This window comes from Gigantopelta aegis, chromosome 10 (assembly GCF_016097555.1).
Source record: "Gigantopelta aegis isolate Gae_Host chromosome 10, Gae_host_genome, whole genome shotgun sequence".
Classification (NCBI taxonomy): domain Eukaryota; kingdom Metazoa; phylum Mollusca; class Gastropoda; order Neomphalida; family Peltospiridae; genus Gigantopelta; species Gigantopelta aegis.
Window position 1 is genome coordinate 8881978 of NC_054708.1, and position 26546 is coordinate 8908523.

Below are 26546 nucleotides of genomic sequence, written 5' to 3' on the forward strand. Positions count from 1 at the left end.
ACTAGTAATCGCTGTCATGATAGTATAAATAAACAATAAACAAAGTTAATGATCATGAAGAACCTCGAGTCGAAAGTAAACAGGAAACGCACCTAAGCGACACGGTTACATGTTTTGTTTGCAGTCACACGTTTTGGTACGCTAAGGTAAAAACTGTGTGTCAACGTGCCACTCCAATTTAGTCCGGACTAAATTTAACTCATACCAGGTCTGGACTAATTTAGTCTGGACTAAAAATGCTAGTGTGAACACGGCTTTAGTCTTAGAGAGGAAATCCGCCACATTATTTCATTAGTAGCATGGAATCTTTTATGTGCAGTAGCAGTGCACTAGCTGGAATGAGAAATAACCTGATGGTTTCACGGACGGTGATTAATACTACACTGACCGCGCATCAGATGAACGCTTCACCACTGAGCTACATCCCACCCCCTTACAGTCAGTCAGTCAGTCATGAAAATAAATGTGATTTTGTTTGTTTTGTTTAACGACACCACTGGAGCACATTGATTAATTAATCATTGGCTATTAGATTTAAAACCTTTTGTAATTCTGACATGTAGTAATCAGATGAAACCCGCTACATTTTTCCTATCACAGTAAGGGATCTTTTACATGCACCATCCCACAGGCAGAGTAGCACATACCACAGCCTTTGATATACCAGTCATGGTGCAGTGACTGGAATGAGAAATAGCCCAATGGGCCCACCAACACGGATTGATCCCAGACCGACCCTATCAGATGAGCACTTTACCACTGCGCTACCTCCCACCCTGATAAATGTGAAATTAAACAAAGTTGAGACTGATACTGTCAAACACTGCTCCATCCCACATTGTTATGGAAGTTATACATTTGTAAATAAATTATCACATCTAGATTATCACAGACCTTTCATGGCATTCCAGACACCATTATAAATACAAAGTATTATAAATATAAACTGTACAATAAAAAATTATAATATCATAATAGCTGCTTAATACATTATACAAATACATGTGTATATATACATGTGTATGTATGTGTATATATCTGCTTAATGCAACTATATGGTGACTCAACCTGTATAGTTTTTTGGTATAAAATGCTTTATGTAGTTTTTGATTTGTGCAAAGTCCTGTTTTATTTTATTCACAGTATGCATAGTTGTTGACATTTCAAGGAATGTAATTTGGTACTTAATACTGGGTGAGGCTGAACCACTCCTTATAGTTAGTATACTCTGTAGCTAATGCCACTTCAGAAATTCAAGAAACCGAACAGTTCATATAGCAGCTCCTGCCTGGAACTCAATTCCTTTAGCAAATTAATTCTTTTACCAAAGCCTTCATATATATAATCCATATCTACCAGTTCTGGACTCACTGACAGTTTCAGCCATCTCTTCAAAGGATGTTTCGATCAGTTACTGTAAGTATTTTACTCTATAAAACATTATACAATCAAACTATCATCATTTAACAGATACAAGTCCAATGGAGTTTTGGTGTCTCCATTATTATCATTATTTGAACACATTTCCTGGGCAATTCACAGAATGTGCTCAGGAAAGACAACCTGCAGTGGATTGATCATGTCAAATGATTGACTTATTTAATAATTACTTATTACAGAGCAAACAAAACAATTTACGATACAGTGGCCCAAAAGATGTCAGAAACATAAATAATCTCCATGCCAACCAATTTTGTATGGCAATTTTATACTTTTATTTATCAGTGTATCTTGAAATACCAGTTACAGCACTACTGAGTTCAGCCACAAAAAAACCTTGAACATAGAACTTCTCCAGTTTATAATATAATAGGGTTATGTCCCTTTACTTAAACAGAATCTCTCCAGTTTAAAAATAGAACAGGGTTATGTTCCTTTACTTAAACTCTCTCTCAGCCTGATTTGGAATCCTTCAAGGAAGATTTTGATTTGCTGGGTTTGTCATCCCGAGGACTTGTCTCCCCTTGGCTAGGCTGCACTGAGATAACTGGATGGACACCAGAGGAGCTGGCAACAGAACCGTTCACCACAATCCGCTCACGTGATTCGTTCAGACTGGCAGCAGATTTTTCCTTCAGTTTGTCCATCTTTTCATCTTTTCGAAACTGGACATGCTCTGAAATAAAAATGTTACACTGTTATGCTATGCTCAGACTCTCAACTGTCACCAACTCGATGGCTGCGTTGTAATTTCCCAAACTCCTGACTTACGACAGGTGTGCTCAGATTAACAAATAATTGGTCGTAGAAGTCATATACTATGACAATCGAGTTGTAAAAGTGCTCAGACTAGCAAATGGACAGCCGTAGAAGTCAAGAGACCAGAAAGTTGGCCAACTTTGTAGTGGCAGTTGGTAGTCTGAGTATAGCATTAGATTGAGTGATTGAGTGATTGATTGAATGAATGAATGAATGAATGAATGTTTAATGATACTCCAGTACCAAAAAAACCCCATACATTGGTCAGTGGGATGTAAATAAATGTATCACAAACAAAAACGAAAAAGCCAAAATTATGTTTTGACCAGAAAACTAAAATACCATAAGAATTTTACCACGCCATGACAGCATGTTGGGTCTGAGATATAGCTCATACAGATATGCAGCAGAACTGAATACCTAGATTGAGACTGACATTGACCAAAATACCACACTGCATCATTGGGATTGCAGTGTGCAAGCTATGGAAATGCTGACGTACATTATATTTTAAAAATCGAATAAAAAAGTGATACACAAACTGAAAACAATGCATTGAACTGTGGGCCTAACACTGCAAATAACATGAACCATGACTTAATCATTGTGCCCCTAATTACCACTAACCCACTGTCCTGGACAGTAGGGAACATTTTGTTCAGTATCTTGTCGTGATTTGTTATATAAGTTTCAGAGATCCCTACACAGTTTTAAAACATTAAACAGTAATTGCTAATCATTAAATCAATTTTCAATTGACAAGAAATATGGTTAATCAAGATTTTAAAAACAAAATGTTCCCTGGACAAGACAGCCCAGATAGTTGAGATGTGTGCCCAGGACAGTACACTTGAATCTTAACTGGCTATAAACATGAAAATCAAGTGAAAATGAAATGGATAATAATCACAAAATCAATAATGGTGTATCTGATTAATGTTCATGTTTTTACAATCTTTTGGTCGTGGATCAGATTATTGCTTAGGTAAATATACAGTCACATACAGCCGCTTTGAAATCTGGAGTGAAACTAAAATTAACAAAGACATTTGTCTCGATCAACACTCGGAGAAAGTAATATTGCGTGTTAGAAACCCATAAGCACAGAATCTGTTACACTCTAGGCTACACTGGAGGTGTAGTCAAATGTAACAGATACCCTCTGTCTACGGGGAAAGTGTTCTGTTGAAACACTATTACATACAATACTCTATGTTTTTGTGAAAAAAAACAAGACAAAGAAAAAGTAATGGACTTAATCTCACGTACATGACGCCTCTAGAGAAAACATGTTCTTTTGTTTTATCTAGGTTAAGTATTTTAATGCTGTTAAACAAAACAATTTTTAACTTTAAAGTATTTTAAGTTACACTGTGTTCTGTAAATAATCATATGCAGTGTTAATTAAAGGACAAATTTTCAATGCCTATTTTTTTTAAACACAGTTGTATAGATATATAGTAGGTAACACCCCTCTAAACCAGATACCCACAGGACCAAGTAAAACGTCCGGTTTATCCTTTTTAGAAAGGAACCTTATATTCTGTACTGATATTTAAATAGAGATCATCAAAAATGTCTGGTTTTGAGTGAATTATGGTTTACAACAGGTCCTAGCTCTTCTGTAGGTTTCACTGTACAGAGATAATTTTAAAAAGTCTGGTTTTGAGGGAATTATGGTTTACAATAGGTCCTAGCTGTTTTGAGGTGATTATGGTTTACAACAGGTCTTAGCTGTTATGTGGAGATTATGGTTTACAGCAGGTCCTAGATGTTTTGTGGGGATTATGGTTTACAACAGGTCCTAGCTGTTTTGTGGGGATTATGGTTTACAAGAGGTCCTAGCTGTTTTGTGGGGATTATGGTTTACAATAGGTCCTAGCTGTTTTGTGGGGATTATAGTTTACAACAGGTCCTAGCTGTTTTGTGGAGATTATGGTTTACAGCAGATCCTAGCTGTTTTGTGGGGATTATGGTTTACAGCAGGTCCTAGATGTTTTGTGGGGATTATGATTTACAACAGGTCCTAGCTATTTTGTGGGGATTATGGTTTACAGCAGGTCCTAGATGATTTGTGGGGATTATGGTTTTTACTGTTTTGTGGGGATTATGGTTTACAAGAGGTCCTAGCTGTTTTGTGGGGATTATAGTTTACAGCAGGTCCTAGCTGTTTTGTGGGGATTATAGTTTACAACAGGTCCTAGCTGTTTTGTAGGGATTATGGTTTACAGCAGGTCCTAGCTGTTTTGTGGGGATTATGGTTTACAAGAGGTCCTAGCTGTTTTGTGGGGATTATAGTTTACAATAGGTCCTAGCTGTTTTGTGGGGATTATAGTTTACAATAGGTCCTAGCTGTTTTGTGGGGATTATAGTTTACAACAGGCCCTAGCTGTTTTGTGGGGTTTCACTGTACAGTTTACTTACACACCCATGTAAGAGATTATCTGTTGTAGATTATTTTTATTTTGAACATACTCTGGAGATCACTTGGGAGATTTGTGATTGGTTACTGCTTGAGGATAAACCAAGTGACGTACACAATTTGAAGCCAAACATCAAATAACTCTCAATTATTCAAAAGTGGAAATTTAATTAGCCAAATACTAAATGTTGTAGCCACTTTGTGTAAACTATATCAATTGGCTAATTTGGTAATGGACATAAGGCGAGACCAGAGGGCCCTGTGACATGTCTGTGACATCACTTCCCTATGTGTTGAGTCAACATTAGGCCTACTTTGAAATAATCTTCAAAAACATTGCAGTTTAGGAGTGGTCTGCATGTATTTACTTTCAGCAGACAAGGATCTATTAGTGCACTTAGTTATTGGGTGGTGACTCCGTACATAGTCATAAAACAATATAGTCATACTCTTATTGTGATACCAGATAACATTTTATTCTTTAAAGATGTTTTTTTTTGGTGGGGGGTTAGTTGGGAGGGGGTATTAGGATTGAGTGTCTCGGTATTTATGATATAGAATACACTCTTGCCCAATGGAGATGATTTATCTTACAACTTGTGGTTTCCAAAGATAACTAATTAATTTGTGCTCATTAGATAATTTTGGAAACCACCTATCAGGGCTTCTATATTATGGTAGCCCCACTCCCTTGGCTAGTGATATTCTATGTTGGGCTAGTAAATAACTACTATTGCCATGCCCGGCGGCTAGTGATTTTTTTGTTTTGTCAAATGTCTATTTTTTAAATTTGAATATCCTGCCCCCACCCCAACCCCCAATGTTAGTGTTTCTAAGCACCATCTCCCTCTATAGGTGACATATCCAATTACTATTATCATTTAATAAAATAGTATTTACTTAAAGTAATGTAGGACTAGTAAATTTTTAATCACGGCTAGTATATTTAAAAAATCACTAATACCATGGCTAGTGGATTTTATAGAAATTCTAGAAGCCCTGCCGATACATGTGAGACAAAAAGAAGCTTAGTAAATGTGGCCTATATATCTTGATACAGTTTGGTCCAAATTACACTGTCAACATCTGCAGAGGGCCTCATAACAACACTGAAATTAACCTGTAATAAATATAGAGCAAATAAAACAAACATTCTGAATATCAATTTCCCATTTTTTAAAGCTTAGTCAAATACTGTTACAGTAGTCATTATTTTTATCTAATGGGTTTTTGGGTGGGGTTTTTTAATATTATATTGATAAAAACAAAAACAAAACTAATCCATGGCTAAAGAAAGAAAGTCAATGTGTTTTAAATCTATGCAATGCCAATGTTACAGTACAAAATAGTTTTTATTGACTGGTGTTGTTTCAGAATGACTCACTTGGGTAAGCAGGAATGTTCTGTAATTGAAGACTTCATTTCCTTTAACATGATATATCCATTTATGTCATTTTGATAAAACCATGGTTTTCGTCAACTTGACGTATTGTATCACACGGATCGAGCACAGTTTTAGCATCCTGTTCAATTGGCATGGATGACATTTTGTTGTAGACTTTATTGTCGTATTGTTGAGTCATACTAGTATCAATAATATACCTTCACCGCACGGCTAGCTCTGCCACTCGCCAAATTCACCAACTGAGAATTTTAAACACAACTGGCAAATTTTATTTTAATTTGGCAAAAGAATTGCATGTATAATTGATATTTTGTTGTTCAATATTTGTGGGTTTCTGCAATTTGTGACATTTAATAGATAATTTGGCGAAATTTTCTACATAGCCAGAGCTAGCCCTGCTTGACCGTTATAGCTACACAATCTGGAAACTGGTGTATACTGTGTTTGGTAAATGAACTCTTCAATTACTATTATTATAATTATGCCTGATGGGTCTGCTGTAATTTTACCTCTATGCATACATGTACATACACATAATTCAAATAGAATTGTATTTTATTGAGGGAGGGGGTACAAAACAATTGTCTCCTGTAATAAATTTAAACTATACCCATGTCCCTACCCATGTGATGAATTCTGGAACAGTCTTTGCAGTAATGTGGGACAAACAGACAGATGGATGGACGAAAACATAGATGTAGACCAAACCTATAATCCCCTCCGGTTGAACCGGTAAGTGACTAATAATATTTTAAGGTTAGTTGAAGTAGAATGACGTATAAACTGTATTAATTATTCTGGGATAGTCTGAATTAGTGCAGGATAATCTGACTTAGCTGGGTGCATGCAGATTAATAACATAGGATAAGCCAGCCAGCCAGTCAACCGGCTTAGCCAGTCATCCATCTTAGCTAATGGGGGTGGGACGTAGCCCAATGGTAAAGCGCTCGCTTGATGTGCAGTCGGTTTAGGATCGATCCCCATCAGTAGGCCCATTGGGCTATTTCTCGTTCTGGCCAGTGCTCCACAACTGGTGAAACAAAGGCCATTATATGCACTATCCTGTCTGTGGGGTGGTGCATATAAAAGATCCCTTGCTGCTAATCGAAAAGAGTAGCTCATGAAGTGGCGACAGTGGGTTTCCTCTCTACATCTGTGTGGTCCTTAACCATATGTCTGATGCCATATAACCGTAAATAAAATGTGTTGAGTGTATTGTTAAATAAAACATTTCCTTCCTTCCATTTTAGCTGTATTGATATACAGACATGTAATGTGGATAATCATACTTGATATCTCTAAGACTTTGTGTCTAAAAAATTACTAAATGTTGGACAACCAACAGCGTCATGATGGTTAATAAATCAGTGTGCTCTAGTGGTGTTGTTGAACAAAATAAACTTTAAACTTTTCATACATGGTCCCTCTAAGACTATATACATGTCTAAGTTACCAAATGTTTGACATCCAATAGGTGATGATTAATAAATCAATGTGCTCCAGTTATTGTGTCATTAAACAAAACACACTTTAACTTTTCGTACAGGATCCCATGGATCAGACCAAATATATCTTTCAGTGACACTGATAGCAAACCCAAGTAACATGATACACACTCTATAGCTTTGTCATGTTGGTCACCTATAAATCACATACCAAACAAACAACTAAGGTTGAAACGTATTACTGGTAGTCAACCATTAGTCATTACCACCAACTGGAACCATGCAGATTTCTCAGAATAAAATGAATGTTAGTGCTTACCTTTTTAAGTGAAGTGTGTGTGCTGGGGAGGGTGGGGGGGGGGGGGGGGGGGGGGGGGGGGGGGGGGGGGGGGGGGGGGGCAGCATGTAGGTTAGTGGTAGAGCACTGAACTGCAGTGGGTTGTAAAATGAATCATCATATTCAGTCCCATTGGGTTTTTTCATCCCAAACAGTGTTTCAAAGATTGTACATCAAAGATTACAAGTGATAACTACTGTTCATTACTGTCTATAGGAAAAAGCTTTGTGGTAGGCATTGTGTTTCCAGAAATGGCAGTTTTTCATTTTGTTAACATACATGTACCGTTTATACCGCCAATCTCGCCTATAAGTACATATACATGTGTATTTTATGCTATGTTACTATCATCATAACTATAACACCAGTACTTACAAAGTCATGTGGAATACGGGACATCAATGTTGAGTGCATTGCTATATTTTTATGGGCTTTTTTAAAAGGATTCTTGGACAGGTTTTTGTAATTTAGTTTTTTGTTGTTGTTTTGTTTTGGAATTGTTTTTTGGGGGTTTGTTTTGTTGTTTTCAATTTTGTGTTTTTGTTTTTGCTTTTCTTCTTACAAGATCACATTTGACTTACTGAAGATTCAGTTACTGAAATAGTAGTAAAACTATTGACAATGCATGTATACAACAAACAAGACTACAAAAAAACTCAATTCTCCACACCCTGTGACAAAAAAAATAAACAGTCAACATAAATCTGACACGGTCTACATTGACCTACAACATAAAACTAATGTACTTGAGTCTTATACTAACACATGTTGAGTGTACATAAACACTGAGTTTACTGTAAGAAAATTCTTAAGACTTTATTTATTAGTTATTTATAACACTACTCTTGGTAGTAATCTAACCTAACACTGACCAAGTCAATACAGGGCACTCATGAGAGGGACATTAAAATAAGAAATACAATGACAACAAGCATTGACAGAAGAAAACATTGTATGTGCACTGCTAATAAATATTAAATAGAGCAAGTGTTTGTCGTACAGTGTGTTCAAATGGCCAGGTTGAAGGTATAGGTAAGGGTACCATGAGACAAGCCAAGTCATAGGGTTTAACATGCACATTCAGAACAAGCTGTTGTAGCTCAACACCTATCATGGAAGGAAATGTTTTTATTTAATGATGCACTCAACACATTTTATTTACGATTATATGGTGTCATACATATGGTTAAGGACCACACAGATATTGCGAGAGGAAACCCACTGTCGTCACTTCATAGGCTACTATTTTCAATTAGCAGCAAGAGATCTTTTATATGCACCATCCCACAGACAAGATAGTACATATCACGGCCCTCGTTACACCAGTTGTGGACGACCACTGGCTGGAATGAGAAATACTGTCATGGGCGTAGGTGTCGGCTCTCACCAGTTCCTCCGTACAGGACAGGAAAGTAAACGTATTTCAGATATGTTCCTTAAAAACAGAAGACACGTGCCTTGAGTACACAGGTTGATCAACTTGAAGGTGGGTAAGGGTATTTCAGGTGTATCCCTTAAATACAGATATGTGCCCTGAGTACACAGGCTGATCAACTTGAAGGTGGGTACGGGTACTTCAGGTGTATCCCTTAAATACACATGTAGAAGTGTGATCTGAATACACAGGTTGACCATCTTGAAGGTGGGTAGAGGTACTTCAGATGTATCCCTTAAATACACAGATATGTGCCCTGAGTACACAGATTGATCAACTTGAAGGTGGGTAAGGGTTCTTCAGATATATCCCTTAAATACACAGATATGTGCCCTGAGTACACAGGTTGATCAACTTGAAGGTGGGTAAGGGTTCTTCAGATATATCCCTTAAATACACAGATATGTGCCCTGAGTATACAGGTTGACCAACCTGAAGGTGGGTAAGGGTTCTTCAGATATATCCCTTAAATACACCTGTAGAGATGTGGTCCGAGTACACAGGTTGATCAACTTGAAGGTGGGTAAGAGTTCTTCAGATATATCCCTTAAATACACAGATATGTGCCCTGAGTACACAGGTTGACCAACTTGAAGGTGGGTAAGGGTTCTTCAGATATATCCCTTAAATACACCTGTAGAGATGTGGTCTGAATACACAGGTTGACCAACTTGAAGGTGGGTAAGGGTTCTTCAGATACATCCCTTAAATACACAGACATGTGTCCTGAGTACACAGGTTGGCCATCTTGAAGGAAGGTGTGTTTTGTTACACAATTGTTTATTTTAGCAGGTACCTGAATGCCATTACTATGATAGCATTGTGAATGGTGACATGTTAAAAAAACATAGCCGAGTCTTTTATTCATTAAATATGTCAAATATTGAATTATAAAAGAAGGCATTGTCTTTATTGCTACATGTATATAATAAGATTAAATGGGTATGTAATAACACACTAATACATTTAACACACAGACACCTTTGACAACCTTTTATTAAGTATATATATGTACAGTGGACCAGACCAGACCCTTTACAAACTGGCCAAATTTCATGGTCCCAAATTTTCTAACTTATAAAATGCAATGACAAAATATCCACCCGGTGCCCACATTCATTCATTCCATATATAAGCCTCATCAAAAAATCCCTCTTTACATTGATGAGGGAAGGAGAGGGACCAGACGGATATCTTTCCGATTCACTGTATATGCAATATTGATTTTTGGATGTGCACCAGTTTCCAAACAATTGACAATGTACAGGTTCATGTGTCCAGCTTGGTGATTGGTGTTAGGCAAGTGCTGTCATTGTTAACAAACATTCTTCAATAACAATGCACACAGACAATATATCACTGCACATTGTATCTCTTGTGGCAGTTTTTTTACTTTACAATAGACTGATGCATGCAAGCAGGATATTAAAAATCTGCTTTGTAAAAAGACCACTCAGTGACATACACAGACACATGTCATTGGGCTTCTTTCACAGTGAAGTTCTTGTATAAAGGTTTAATGAATATAAAGTATATACCACTTCATGCATACCATTTCATACATATATGCAAGATACTGGGTTTTTTTACAAGTATATATTTTTTAATTTGCCAGTTACAATCAAACACCAAAACAGAACTCTTCACAAACAAAAACTGTATGATTAAAAACTTTAAATTGGGCTTGATCAACATGTTATATACTCTTAAAAAAAAGTTGAACATTCAGGTCTGTTTAACAAAACACCGAAACACATTCCATATTTTGCACATGCATCACGCACTTGCCCCGTACACGTTTGTGGGGTGTCATTCTCGATTTTGACAATTTCCAGGAAGGTCGATTAATTACTGTCGAACATTATTTCTGTCAATCTTTTTCATTCTGTTGATCATACAGTTGTTATTGTTTTGTTTTTAGTCATTTTTATTGTTTGAATTTGCGATTTACTGATAAAAAACATCAACTTTCAAATTTCACTTCTGACCCCAATCGTCCTTCAAGATCTTTGGTGGTCATAAAACCTACTGTAATACTGAACTACCGGTTGTAATGTTTGCCCAATTAATTAACTATTATCATATAACCTTTTCCCACAGCTAATATACCTTACAATTTTGAAAAGTATATAACCTTTCAAACAAATGGCATTTCAGAATGGTTTGGATTCAGTTGCCAGAAAAAGGGATGATAAACAAACGTTAGTGTTATTATGCTTCAACAAACTTCCATTTGGTATTATCATAAATGATTGATCTAACTTGCACTGGTACAGGTATTATCATGAACGATTGATCAGTCTTTTAACAAAACATGGCAATTATTCCACATGGGGGCATTGCTTTGGCTATACATGTATGCCTGAACAAATTTAGAATAGACAATTTTAGTGTATAAACAATTTAGGTTAAGTTTTTCACGGATGAACTTTCAGTTGTAACACATCATAAAAGACTAAGCCATGATCAGTCTGATTACATGCATGATTATATCCTCAGTAATAATTGACTTAACATTGAAATACATGCATGTGTTATTGATAAACAGACACCGTTTCATTCTATTCTGTTACTCTATCTGTCAATATGTGTAACAATCTATTTTTCTGTTATTTCATTTAGCATTTACTAAATTTTGTCTTGAATATGTACATGTATGTCTATAAAAAACCACATAAGGAACCACAAAAAAGAAGCCTCTATTCATTCAGTCATTTACCTTAATTTATTTTTGTGCTTATATATCCCCTTTAAGATTCAAGTATGCATGCTGTCCTGGCCCAACTCATTTCAGCTAGAACAATGTTAATGAAGTAGTCTCAACATTAAACTTCACTCTGGGTAGGACCAATCACCTGAATATGAAGCCAGTATCTTCCAGAGTTGAGTTCAATGGCTTAATCACTGGGCCTTTAATATACTCTTCAAAAAAAGAAACGCAAAAGGGTACAAATGGGTTATAACTCGGATTTTATGTTTCCTACCGGTTCATGCTTTGTGAATATAAGGTCATTGCATGTCCCAAACACATTCCCACGGTTACATTCGATAAAACGCAGCTACTGTACAATAAAGTTCCAAAATGTGAATATTCGCAAAAACACAGCCACGTGCAAACCATGTCACCACTGCACGTGCATTGTCTGCACGTGCAACATGAACACCGACAGTATAAAAGTGCAGGGTGTTCGCTTGCCTGGCCTCTGTATCTGGCTGACAGTTGACAATCCAGGACATGCCACGTCTCAGTGAACCGCAGAGAAACAATGCCATCGGCCGACTAGACGCAGGCGAATCCAGAACGGCCGTTGCCAGGGCATTCCATGTGTCCCCAAGCACCATCTCCAGACTGTGGGACCGTTACCAGCAACATGGATCAACACGTGACCTCCCTAGATCCGGTCGACCATGGGTCACTACCCCCGGGCAGGACCGCTACATCCGGGTACGCCACCTTCGGGAACGATTGACTACTGCCACCTCCACAGCCGCAGCAATACCAGGTTTGCGCAGGATATCCGACCAGACCGTACGGAACCGCCTACGTGAGGTAGGAATTCGTGCCAGACGTCCAGTTCGAGGTGTCATCTTAACACCACAACACCGTCGACTCCGACTGCAGTGGTGCCAGATTCATCGACAATGGCGACAGGTGTGGTTCAGTGACGAGTCCCGATTTCTGCTCCGACGTCATGATGGAAGATGTCGCGTGTATAGGCGTCGTGGTGAACGTTATGCGGCAAACTGCGTGCAGGAAGTGGACAGATTCGGCGGGGGTAGTGTCATGGTGTGGGCAGCCATCTCACACACTGGCAGAACTGACCTGGTCCACGTGCAGGGCAACCTGAATGCACAGGGCTACATTGACCAGATCCTCCGGCCACACATCGTTCCAGTTATGGCCAACGCCAACGCAGTGTTCCAACATGACAACGCCAGGCCTCACAACGGCTTTCCTACAGAACAACAACATTAATGTCCTTCCTTGGCCATCGATATCACCGGATTTGAACCCAATTGAGCATCTATGGGACGAGTTGGACCGACGCCTCCGACAGCGACAACCACAGCCACAGACCCTGCCCGAGCTGGCAGCAGCCTTGCAGGCCGAGTGGGCCACCATCCCCCGGGACGTCATCCGTACTCTGGTTGCTTCAATGGGCAGGCGGTGCCAGGCAGTTGTCAACACACGCGGAGGCCACACCCGGTATTGACTCCAGATGACCTTGACCTTGGTGGTGTGTCCTATCACTTACTCACAATGGACTAGAGTGAATTGTGAACAATCCTGCAACATTTGGTAATTATCGGACTCACCATTCAATAATTAAATCAATTCTCCAAATGTTACGACAATGTAGTTTTGCGTTTCTTCTTTTGAAGAGTATATAACATTCAAAACAAGCTGTTTAAATATCCCAGATACAACTACAATTTATTGTTCATATACAGTGAATCCCCTCTAAACTGGACACCCTAGTGACCAATTAAAAAGTCCAGTTTTAAGAGGTATCTACTTTAGAGAGGTTCTGTTCTGTACTGACATTTAAAAAGGGACTGTGAAAAATGTCTGGTTTTGAGGGAATTCATGTTCACAGAGATTCAAGTTTTAAGGAAGGAATGAAAAACCCACTGTCACCGCTTCATGGGCTACTCTTTTTGATTAGCAGCAAGGGATCTTTTATATGCACCATCCCACAGACAGGATAGTACATACCACGGCCTTTGTTACACCAGTTGTGGAGCACTGGCAGGAACAAGAAATAGCCCAATGGGCCCACCGACAGGAATCGATCCTAGATCAATCGCGCATCAGGCAAGCGCTGTACCACTGAGCTGCATCCCGTCCCTAAGTTTTAAAGAGTTTCACCGTTCTTTATTTACAGTTAAAATCCATGAAGGTACCATGACCCTTTTAGTTAGGAATTTCAAGAATGTGTCTGTAGTTTGCAACATAAGCTAGTAACATTACAATATCCTGACACATACAGTCTCTCTCTCCTTGTCTTATTTTAAATAGGAACAAATTAGTTGTCATGATGTTTCACGACTCATCTCAAAATCCCTTGACCTTCCATACCTGGAAAATTAGTCCATGACTATCCAGGCCTGGAAAATTAAATTAAAAATGTTTTCTATGAACCGTGTACATATAGCATATACTTTGAGCTAGCAGGAAGACTGGCTGGAAAGACAAGGCAATTTTTCACCTTAGCCGAGCACTCTAACTACATATTAAAAATACCAAATGGTTACTTTTGCGTTCTCCTGATGGCGATGTGACTCTCGACGTGTTTACAGACGTCTCCCGAGATCTCGAGTTGATTGAAAGACGCTCCTTTTCTTCAAGAATCCGGCCACACAGTTCCTGATCAAACAAAACACACAAAATAATGAGTTAATTAAGTATTTAAGTATCCAAAATCCAACCAATACAGTTCCTAATAAAATAAAACACACAAAATAATTAGTTAAATAATTATTTAAGTATCCAAAATACATCCACCCAATACCCTCCATCCGTCCATCCAAAATACATCCACATAACCGGCCTCAGTGGCATCGTGGTTAGGCTATCGGTCTACAGGCTGGTAGGTACTGGGTTCGGATCCCAGTCGAGGCATGGGATTTTTAATCCAGATACCAACTCCAAACCCTGAGTGAGTGCTCCGCAAGGCTCAATGGGTATGTGTAAACCACTTGCACCGACCAGTGATCCATAACTGGTTCAACAAAGGCCATGGTTTGTGCTATCCTGCCTGTGGGAAGCGCAAATAAAAGATCCCTTGCTGCCTGTCATAAAAGAGTAGCCTATGTGGCGACAGCAGGTTTCCTCTAAAAAAACAGTGTCAGAATGACCATATGTTTGATGCCCAATAGCCGATGATAAGATAAAAAATCAATGTGCTCTAGTGGCGTTGTTAAATAAAACAAAACTTTACTTTTTTACCATCCACATAAACCCATTCACCCAACCATGCATCCATCCAACCATGTATCCACCCAACTACTCACCCAACCATGCATCCATCCAACCATGTATCCACCCAACTACTCATCCAACCATGCATCCATCCAACCATGTATCCACCCAACTACTCATCCAACCATGCATCCATCCAACCATGTATCCACCCAACTACTCATCCAACCATGCATCCATCCAACCATGTATCCACCCAACTACTCATCCAACCATGCATCCATCCAACCATGTATCCACCCAACTACTCATCCAACCATGCATCCATCCAACCATGTATCTACCCAACTACTCATCCCTCCACCAACAATATTTTAATTTTTATCCTGCAACCACTGTTTCCATTAACAGATTATGATGACCAATTAAAGCGAAGTCATAAACGTATACTAGCAGATTATGACTTTTGACATCACTCATAAGACGTCACACGCGTAGAGCTCTACATTACAAAATTGATCATTTGACCTCTAGGTCATATTACAATGTGGCAGAAATAACAGAAATAATAGCTTTTCCCCTTAATTTTTATGGTCTGCAGGATAAAAATAATAACTAGTTACTTACGTCGGATATCTGCTTTATCCTGTTCAGACCAAAGGAAATGTTTTATTTAACGATGCATTCAACAGATTTTTATTTACGGTTATATGGTGTCGGACATATGGTTATAGACCACACAGATATTGAGGGAGGAAACCTGCTGTCGCCACTTCACGGGCTACTCTTTTCGATTAGCAGCAAGGGATCTTTTATATGCACCATCCCATAGACAGGATAGCACATATCACGGCCTTTGATGTACCAGTTGTTGTGCACTGGCTGGCATAATCTTAGAAAGGAAACATGCTATATTTTTCCATTAGTATTAGCAGCAAGTTATGTTTTATCTACACAATCCAATAGACAGGATATCATATACCACAGCCTTTAATATACCAGTCGCGGTCCATTCATTTCATTTCAACTTATTTTCGTGCTTTTATCCAATTAAGGTTCAATCACGCTGTCCTGAGCACATACCTTAGCTATCGGGGCTGTCTGTCCAGGAGAGTGGGTTAGTTGATAGTTGTTTAATGGTTAGTGAGAGAGAAGAGGTTGTAGTGGCCTTACACCTACCCACTGAGCCCTTAAGAACTCACTCTGTGTTGGAGCTGGTACCAGGCTGCAAACCCTGTACCTACCAGCCTGTAGTCTGATTGCTTAACCACTGCGCCACCAAGGACCGACTGACAGGGATTGCAGAAGCATTTTTTGTCACCCACTTAAAATATGGTAACAGTGTACCTCCCACTTCTGTTTTAACTCCAGCCGGCCCCAGTGTTTGAACATCAGCATGCTGATTCACTGATTGTTTAATGTATGGTGTTACTGAAAATGTCTTTTTGTCAATGCATATACAATGAAACCCCTCTAAACCGGACACCCTTGGGACCAAGATAAATGTCCAGTTTTAAGAGGGATCCGGTTTAGAGAGGTTAAGGTCTGTCCTGGTTTTTAAAAAGGGAGTCTGTAAAATGACCACTTTTGAGGGAATTCCAGTTTACAGAGGGTCTGGTCTTGAGAGGTTTTACTGTATATGCAAGCTTTACTCAAGTTTTTTTTGTAATGAACACAAATCACTTGCCTGGAGCCTACATAGTGTGTGATTTAAATTATCATTCACCTGATACTGTTTAAAATGAAGGACTGGGAGTGGGACTGTCTGTCAGAGACTGATTATTGTTTAATGTTTATGGTGAGCAGCAAGTCAGAGTCAGAGTAGTGGCCTTACACCTCATCTTTGAGTCATTAAAACTCTCTCTAGATGGTAGCTGGTAGTTGGATGTGAACTGATGACCTACTCCAGACTTGCAAGCTAAACCACAGTCATTATAAGGCTAAGGGGAAGAATTTAGCTTAGTCGGTTGAGTACTCGCTTGAGGTGCTTGCATCATAGGATCGAACCACCTCGGTGGATCCATTTAACTGATTGGGTTTTATTCTCATTCCAACCAGTACACCACAACTGGTCAAAGACCTTGGTATGTGCTTTCCTGTCTATGGGAAAGTGCATATAAAAGATTCCTTGCAGCATTAGGAAAAATGTAGCATTGTTTTTTCTGATGACTACATGTCAGAATTACCAAATGTTTGACATCCAATAGCCAATGTGCTCTAGTGGTGTTGTTAAACAAAACAAACTTTAACTCTATAATGCCAATTGTTGGTTTTGATTCAAGTTATGGAACATGTCAATTAAGGATGAAGTAAAGGGCCACACAAAAAATAAGCAGATAGCCTATTAGTTGACATGGCTTATACTGAAATGGCTACCAAAGCACACTGTTTGAACAATGCTTGTCAAGAACACAAGAGAGATTTGAATCAATATGTCTACAGATGATGGCAAATCTTAAAGAGGTGCAGTTAATTTAAGCTATTTAACAAGAGTTAGCACACATAACAGAGAGTTAGCAACCATAACAGAGATAGAGAGTACTGCACTGTACAAGGCCAGAGTACAGGTCCTAGTAGAGCTAAGCCCCTTTCAGTGCCTGCCAACTATGTAATGCTGTGCTTGTAATCCTCCAGATCCTGTTATCCACAGCATGATTAAATTACCACCCCCTTGTTTAGGTCTTAAAGACTTATACACCCACAGTTGGCAGATCTCTGCCTACTCACTACATGCAAACATAAAACTTTAATTACAGAAACTGAACACCACCCACAAACACAAAACCATAATTACCGAAAACTGAACAACATGCACAGACACAAAAGGTTAATTACAAAAAACTATTTGTGGCATGCTGCCTGGCTAGCAATAATACAGCTAATTATCGCCTCTTGCGACACGGATATATGTACACATTATATAAAAGATCAATGTTACATCTACACTACAGTTAGACAACAATAGTAACCACAACAGAGCATCAAGAAAACAATGTCATGAACTTTATCTAGCGATAGTTTCAACTACTGATAACTTTGACCTAGTCAACACAGGGGACAATATTTCGAAATCTGAGGTAACCGGAAGTCGGTTCACGTGGTTTTTACCTAGGTAACCAATAGTTCGGTTACGTGAATTATATTTGCGTAACCCATGGGTTATCTGATCGGTTACCTCAAAATTACGTTGAAATTATATTTTAAATACATAGTTTTTAACTGAAACAAAGTTAAAACAAATACAAAAGAAAACATTTTAAAAAAAGAAAAGAAAATGTCTTTAATGCTTGCTAAAGTTAACAATATTATAAAACAACTGAATATTAGCCCCAGTACTGAAACAAAATACAGGGGCGTAGCCAGAAATTTTCTTAGAATTACGCACGCCAAAGGCGTGCCCGAGCAGGGGGATTCGGGGGGCCTCCCTCTGTGAAAATTTTGAAACTCAGGACACCTGTTGATGCATTTTTAGAAATCTTTTTTCGAATCAATTTTAAGAGGATATTTTATAGAACAATTACAGACAGCCTCGACCTATTCCCGGATTTTGTTTTTGCATTACGTACTGTGCGTAATGGGCGCTACGCCTTTGAAATAGATAAATACTCATTTGTAGGGATTCCTTTTTGCGATTTGCGGTGGCTATGCTACTTTCTCTTCATCGATGGTACTTATATACTACAGTGACGTTCCAAATGTGGGTTTTTTAAAGCTCATTATGCGGTGTTAGTATTGTTCAATTTTTTTGACACTTTTGGATTCTTGTTTACGTTAAAACTGTTTTTAACATATGTAAAATTATAGCCAATCCAATAGTATGTCTACAAGCGGTCCGAGCACATTTCTTTAAAAATGTTTTAAAACTGTAGACTGGTCGCAAGTTACAACTGTTGCAATATAACGTTGTTTACTGGTTTGCTGCGCATCAAGTATCTAAAAATCAGTCTAAAACATTTGTCGGAATACCAGTAGTATGTCTGCATGAATAAACTTCCTGTAATCGTGAAGTTTGCAAGTTTTAATTTCTGAACGTTTACAGATCATGACGTAACCGATTTGCGGTTCGCGTAAATTTAATTTTGCGTAACCGACACGCGAACAGAACGGCGGTTCGCATGAAATATTGTGCCCTGCAACAGTTTCATCTAGTTGTTAGGACACACATGTATATATGTATTGTCCGAATCAAATTGTTAACAACTAGAAAAAAATTACTCTCCTACCTTTAATTGCCGTTAGATTTCCTCCAAAGTTTGTCCAGACACAAATCGCAAAAAAAACACTACAAATATACAGATTCCAAACACGAGACTGCAACGATGTCGCCGATATTGTCTTTGCTGAGACTGCATAGGGAAAAATACATGCAGTTTTCTGCTGTCTGCCATGTTGCTTGTTTATGGAATACTCTTCAAAAGGGGTGAAAGCCTCCAAAGTATGTGACACAATTAATATGAAATCGATGATCTCTAGTGGTATCATTAAAATAATAATAATAATATAAAAAAAAAATAATATGACGTCATCACGTTTGCTTTTATATCATAACATGTTATGACGTTGTTAGATTAAGTCCTATCCTTTCACCCCTCTTGAAGAATATTCCATAAAAAGTCAAAATGGCAGCTGATACAAAATTACATGCTTTTTCCCCTATGCGCTCTCAGCGAAGTCGATATAGATGACATGGTTAGCATCTGGTATGTGGAATCTTTGTCATTGTAATGGTTTTTTCAAGATTTGTGTCTGGACAAACTTTGGAGGAAATCTAACGGCAATTAAAGGTAGGAGAGTAATTTTTCGTAGTTGTTAACAATTTGGTTCGGACAATAGGTTTATATATAAATATGGTGCTTTTTTAACAATGGTTAAGATTTTTGTTGTTATTGTTAGTGTTTTTGTCATATTTACACATGCCATATTTCTTTATTTTTATATGTACATTTACACACATAAATATGGTGCATTTTTTAAGGGTGGTAGGGAGATTTTTTTATTTGTTATTGGTGTATTTATTCTAAAACAAACAACCTCTCTCCACAGGTCACCTTCCCATTTGTTAAGGCTAATTGTTTGCATCAAGTAAATATGTCTAAAATTACAGCTGGTATTTGTAAACAAGTCTATTTAGTGTACCATGCAGGGTACATAATGGTATTATCGTAATGTTTCATTATGTTCACATTCCACAAAGCTACATGTACATATCCAGCATTTGATATGTTAAGTACTTGATTATTCACGCTCACACTGAAACACATTTTGCTTTAGCTGATTTTCAAATTTGTAGAGAATTTCCTTCAAAATTATGAAAATGTGGTGTAATTTAAAGAATATTTTATTAGCCAAAGACTAAATGTTGTAGCCACTTTTGTGTGTGTATATATATATATATAAATTAGCAACTGGCTAATCTGGCAAAGTATAGGTTGAGCCCTGATTATTGTCCATTTGTTATAATAAATCAAAATCTGCTCGGACAAGCAAAATGTATTTCTATGTTTATCTGATGGACAAGTAAATTTAACAAAATGTTTGAAAACAGATTCATTTTGTGCAATCAAAAAGTTTCACCCGTCCACTTGAATGAAACAAACCACTTATTCTGGACAAGTAAAAATGTAGCCTATGGACTTTGTTGGACACGGATATCTTTTATCTTTTTAAAAATAATAATTAATTTTTACTATTTCTTACAAATATACAACAAGGAATATATGGGAAGGACACAGTGACAAACCAGGTAAGGTACCACAGCATTTTTCTTGCTGTCGACAACGTCCAATTTTGGGGGCACAATGTCATGCAAGGAGGGTAACCAAAGCACTTGCTGTTGTTGCTATGGTAATCTCGAACCCAACAGCATTTTAATTAAAATCTGTGGTTGCTATCTGTATGTTGGTTGTAGAAATCAGTTAAATACCAATCTTAGTGGCTTATATAGTTGTAAAGTCATTGGTCTTAAGGCTGGTAGGTACAGGGTTCTCATCCCATTACCAGCTCCCACCGAGAACAAGTTTTAATTGGGGAGGTGTAATGCTGCTATATGTAAACTATTTCTCTCTCACTAAACTCTAACAACTAATCACTAACCCACTGTTCTAGACAGACAACACAGATAGCTGTACCTGCCCAGGGCAATGTGCTTCAACCTTAATTGGATATAAGCATGAAAATTAACTGAAATAAATGAATTCATCTGCTAAAACTTATTCCTTCTATTTTAATTCTGTTTTGTTTACATGTACTTAAATATATTGTAGAACATTTTATTAAAGTATATTTCTAAATGATATTACCCTATGCTGGAGCAAAGTCACTCAGAAAACAAATCACATTCAATAAACAGAACACATGGTGTGTATACATATATGTATGTAGGTAATTCTGCAGGGTGTAAAGTCAAGGTACTACGTAGTTCTTTGGTTACCGGTACATCATCTTACACAGGCACATCATTACCTTTGTGGTGACCAAGCCTGTATTACACAGGCACATTACCTTTGTGGTGACCAAGCCTGTATTACACAGGCACATTACCTTTGTGGTGACCAAGCCTGTATTACACAGGCACATTACCTTTGTGGTGACCAAGCCTGTATTACACAGGCACATTACCTTTGTGGTGACCAAGCCTGTATTACACAGGCACATTACCTTTGTGGTGACCAAGCCTGTATTACACAGGCACATTACCTTTGTGGTGACCAAGCCTGTATTACACAGGCACATTACCTTTGTGGTGACCAAGCCTGTATTACACAGGCACATTACCTTTGTGGTGACCAAGCCTGTATTACACAGGCACATCATTACCTTTGTGGTGACCAAGCCTGTATTACACAGGCACATCATTACCTTTGTGGTGACCAAGCCTGTATTACACAGGCACATTACCTTTGTGGTGACCAAGCCTGTATTACACAGGCACATCACCTTTGTGGTGACCAAGCCTGTATTACACAGGCACATCACCTTTGTGGTGACCAAGCCTGTATTACACAGGCACATCACCTTTGTGGTGACCAAGCCTGTATTACACAGGCACATTACCTTTGTGGTGACCAAGCCTGTATTACACAGGCACATCACCTTTGTGGTGACCAAGCCTGTATTACACAGGCACATTACCTTTGTGGTGACCAAGCCTGTATTACACAGGCACATTACCTTTGTGGTGACCAAGCCTGTATTACACAGGCACATCATTACCTTTGTGGTGAACAAGCCTGTATTACACAGGCACATTACCTTTGTGGTGACCAAGCCTGTATTACACAGGCACATTACCTTTGTGGTGACCAAGCCTGTATTACACAGGCACATTACCTTTGTGGTGACCAAGCCTGTATTACACAGGCACATTACCTTTGTGGTGACCAAGCCTGTATTACACAGGCACATTACCTTTGTGGTGACCAAGCCTGTATTACACAGGCACATCATTACCTTTGTGGTGAACAAGCCTGTATTACACAGGCACATTACCTTTGTGGTGACCAAGCCTGTATTACACAGGCACATTACCTTTGTGGTGACCAAGCCTGTATTACACAGGCACATTACCTTTGTGGTGAACAAGCCTGTATTACACAGGCACATTCACATAATACAGATCTTACAATGGGTTTAATGATCAGGTGTATGTGATAATTATATACTGAACAATGACTTAAATACACTGCAAATTTTGTTTTTTAAAGTTGGACAATGTGTAACATTGTATGTGCATATGCTCTTGTGCATTAAGAATAATAGGTTTTAAGCCATTTATAAATATAACATATATATATGTAAATTAAATTTTTATTTTATAATAATTTAGTTTTTATTTAATCAAATTTGTTTTATTAATTTATAAAGGAAAGTAATTCTGTGACATAATAATACTAGTATTCATATGGTTATTCTGTTATTTGTGAGAGAGAGAGAGAGAGAGAGAGAGAGAGAGAGAGAGAGAGAGAGAGAGAGAGAGAGAGAGAGACAGAGAGAGAGACAGACAGACTGAGAAATATTTATTAAAAAATAATATTTTCACTCACCTCAGCTGCGGAAGTTATCCGAATTTGCTTTTCTTTCATTTTTTTCTCTCTCTCATTTCTTGATTCCACTTTTGTAGCTACATCTCCACGTAGTAACAGTCCCTTTGTCGCCTCTTTTGGCTTATCTTCAAAATCTGAAACCAGGGTGTCAAATACAAAGTTTATTAAACAAGTAGTCAGTTATTATATAATATGAGGGACAGCGGAAGCAAGTAGACATTGGGAAGCTGACTGGGTCACTGAGATCAAGTGTGCAAAGCAAAGTTTCTGGGGGTTTGGGGGTATGCTCTGCCATAAAATTTTGAAAACTAGATGTCTTGAAATGCAATTAAGATTTACTACCAATAATATTTTTTATTCAGATTTCGGGGGGGTGGGGGGGGGGGGGGACTAGAGCCTCCTCATCCCCACCTTGCCTGAATAGGTATCCCACATGTGAAATAATGTCACTTGTCACATCTTCAAAATCTGAAACAGAATGTGATATACTGAGATTATTAAACAAGTAGCATTTTGCCACCCTCCTTTCACGTTTTCCGCCCCTCCTTTATTTTTCTGCGCCCCTCTTTATTTTCCAGCACCCTACTATAATTTCCAGCACCTATCTCCGCTATTTCCAAATGCACACTTTTTTCCACACATTAAAAAACCACAACGATCAGTCTGCCCACTGGACATCAAAGGAAACATGCCGCGTTGTGTACGAAAAAGCAACTGACGAAACATTTACGACGGTTACCGAAACATAATTTAATAGCATTTTTAACAGTCTCTATTTTGTCCTATACCTGTATCCATTTGTATGTTTAATACAAACAATAAAAGTTATATTTTATTTGAGCAACGAAAACATTTTAATTTAAGCTTTCCCCCCCCCCCCCCCCATTTTTTTTTTATTATTATTATTATTATTTTTTTTTTGAAGGGTGTGGTGCTGTGCGGCTGCCCTCCTTTAATTTTCACCCAGCGAGAACACTGTTACATATAATGTATCCCCCATGTCAAATAATCTCACTGTCAACATGCGTTGGGAATTAATAGAAAAGAAAAGGAAACACCAGCATATTTTTTATACAATAGCAATCTGATCCCTGACATATCATGGTTACCCTTTCTGTGACACTGGGTAAGTGTTACTTCAATTTGTATTTCGGGTCAGGTATTCAATTAAAATTGCATAACGTTTTATACCGCACAGCGTTCGTATTAATAATACGGACTGAATTATTGAATAATTTATGTTGTATACCTGGAGAAATCTTGCTAGACATGCACCCCATCATTAAGAGAAACTGTTCCAATGGACACAGTCATTTTTCGTCAATGATGTCCAATATTAACCACCAGTACTTTCCTACGCTTTCACCGTCACTGTCCAACTAATATGCGTCAAACAAAACAAAGCAGTCTTTCTGGGAAAACATATGGGGGGCAACTCTAGTAGAGGTTTAGATATTATAACAAATTCCTTAACAGACTGAGTTCCCTGATTTATCAGCTTTTTGAGGCCACTGACTCATGCAGGTAGGACTTTTGTATCATATTCACGCCTACAGGAATGTGTACACCTAAAAACGTGCACTGTGTATATAGCAAATAACCTCTTGAATCCTTTACAATCCATTACATACCTCAAGGGCTTATTCAACATTATATACAATTATATATATATATCATGGGTGAACCAGTTTCGGTGAGCATAAGTATTCGTAGTTCATCAAGATAAACATCTCCGGCACGATATTTATTATTGTGATGTTTATTGCTGATCGGAGGTTCAATAAAAATTAATGTCAAATTGTAATTTCGGCACTTCAAATAAGCACTAAACTGTCACTCTGTAGCAAAGTTTACAACACGTGCTTCAAAAACTGTAGCGTGCATCGACATTAAATATTATTAATTTCGTAACCTGTTTCGGTGAATGAAACGTTTAGTGGTAGGCCTATAGCTTACAGCAAAAACTTTCCCAACTTTTCAGTGTTTTATCAAATTATGTATGTTGTTCAACAAAATATGTACTTGTAATAATATATAGCAGTACAGATGAGAACAGACAAAAATAGTTTTTAAAATTAAGTTTTCTTTCAAATGAGAGTCTTTGAAAATATAGCAAAAAAAAAGGTATTAAGAAATGTGCCGTTTTTATGAGTGGGCCAAGTGCAATCTTGCTTTCTTTGCTCGTTTTAACTTTATTTTTACGAACATTTTTTGTGAATGTGATAGACACTTGTTACTTTCCCCATGCAAAAGACAACGATGTCGGAAATCTTCAAATGTACGTATTGTTGCACACAAACGACGCAACCACCAAAACAGGTCCCTCGCCAAAACAGGTCAACGGACGATATCTTTTTGGAAAAACCCGATCCAGTATTCTGCGTCACATTAATGGACAATTTAGAGTTATCAATATCCTACTACATGTACCTGTATATCAGATAGACGCATAAAAATTATTTCCCCATCCCATATATTAAATTATCAAAATTGCCCCACACATTTGGTCTGCCATGAACTTGACTGAACCGTAATGGATGTAAGTATGATTATTTGACATGTCTTGAACAAATAGTTACAATCGTTACAAATTGGCCACTAAAGTATCTGAGGTGTGATAAATAAAGACATTAGAGTTTCAGGGCGGATACAGGATTTTGTAAGGTGGGGGTAACAAAATCCTAAAAAAGGGAAAATGAATTTGTCGAAGGCAAATAGGCCGACCTCCTAAAGGGAGCAAGGTCTGGTTGTTGTTGTTTGTTTTGTTGTTGTTGTGGGTTTTTTGGGGTTTTTTTGGTTGTTGTTTTGTTTTTGTTTTTTTGGGGAGAAGGTACTACCGTTAAGGGCGTGCTTCCCGGAATTTTTTTAAATAAAGATGCCCTGAGACGAGCTTCTAGGGCAGTTTAGTGTTGTTTATTGTAGATGATGAATTTGAAACCCCCCATTTAAAAGGACACTTCAAATGTGTGCGGGAGGTCACGGGACCCCTGTGACCCATTCTCTGGATCCACAATTAGTTGAAAAAGTGTACTAGCCAAAAATGCTTCCTCCAGCAGGTGACAGCAGTGGATGTCACTTGAGAATTAGACGAGAAGCTATCATTTCCATGCACGAGGAAGCTGATCCAGCATAGTTTGGGTATAAATCAATGGACAATGGAGCCAATGATGTTTAATCAACCTCCAGCTGCACATAAACTGTTTATAATTATCCGGACATGTAACAGACTGCGGCTCGAAGTGTAAGGTGTCAAGTGAGTGGCCAACCATACACTGCTACATGTAACTGTGAGGCGATGTGTCCTGATGATGTGTCTGCTGAAACATCGGTATGTGCAA

The 26546-nt window shown here is 38.1% G+C and overlaps 1 protein-coding gene across 1 annotated transcript; it reads right to left on the reverse strand.

Moving 5' to 3' along the window:
* Window positions 1–689: 689 nt before the first annotated feature.
* Window positions 690–24602, reverse strand: LOC121384530. The gene is made up of 4 exons (XM_041514960.1): window positions 24458–24602; window positions 23209–23342; window positions 14500–14611; window positions 690–2116 (listed from the first exon to the last, which is right to left on the reverse strand). The coding sequence occupies exons 1-4, from the start codon at window positions 24489–24491 to the stop codon at window positions 1893–1895; spliced, it is 504 nt and encodes a 167-aa protein (XP_041370894.1). The 5' UTR covers window positions 24492–24602; the 3' UTR covers window positions 690–1892.
* Between the last annotated feature and the right edge of the window lie 1944 nt (window positions 24603–26546).

Coding starts and splice junctions, on each gene's coding strand:
- LOC121384530 (XM_041514960.1), bottom strand. CDS start 24,491: ATGATGGGGTGCATGTCTAGCAAGATTTCTCCAG. Junction 23,343..24,457: donor GTCTAGCAAGATTTCTCCAG/GTATACAACATA, acceptor CCCTGGTTTCAG/ATTTTGAAGATAAGCCAAAA. Junction 14,612..23,208: donor GGATAACTTCCGCAGCTGAG/GTGAGTGAAAAT, acceptor TTGTTTGATCAG/GAACTGTGTGGCCGGATTCT.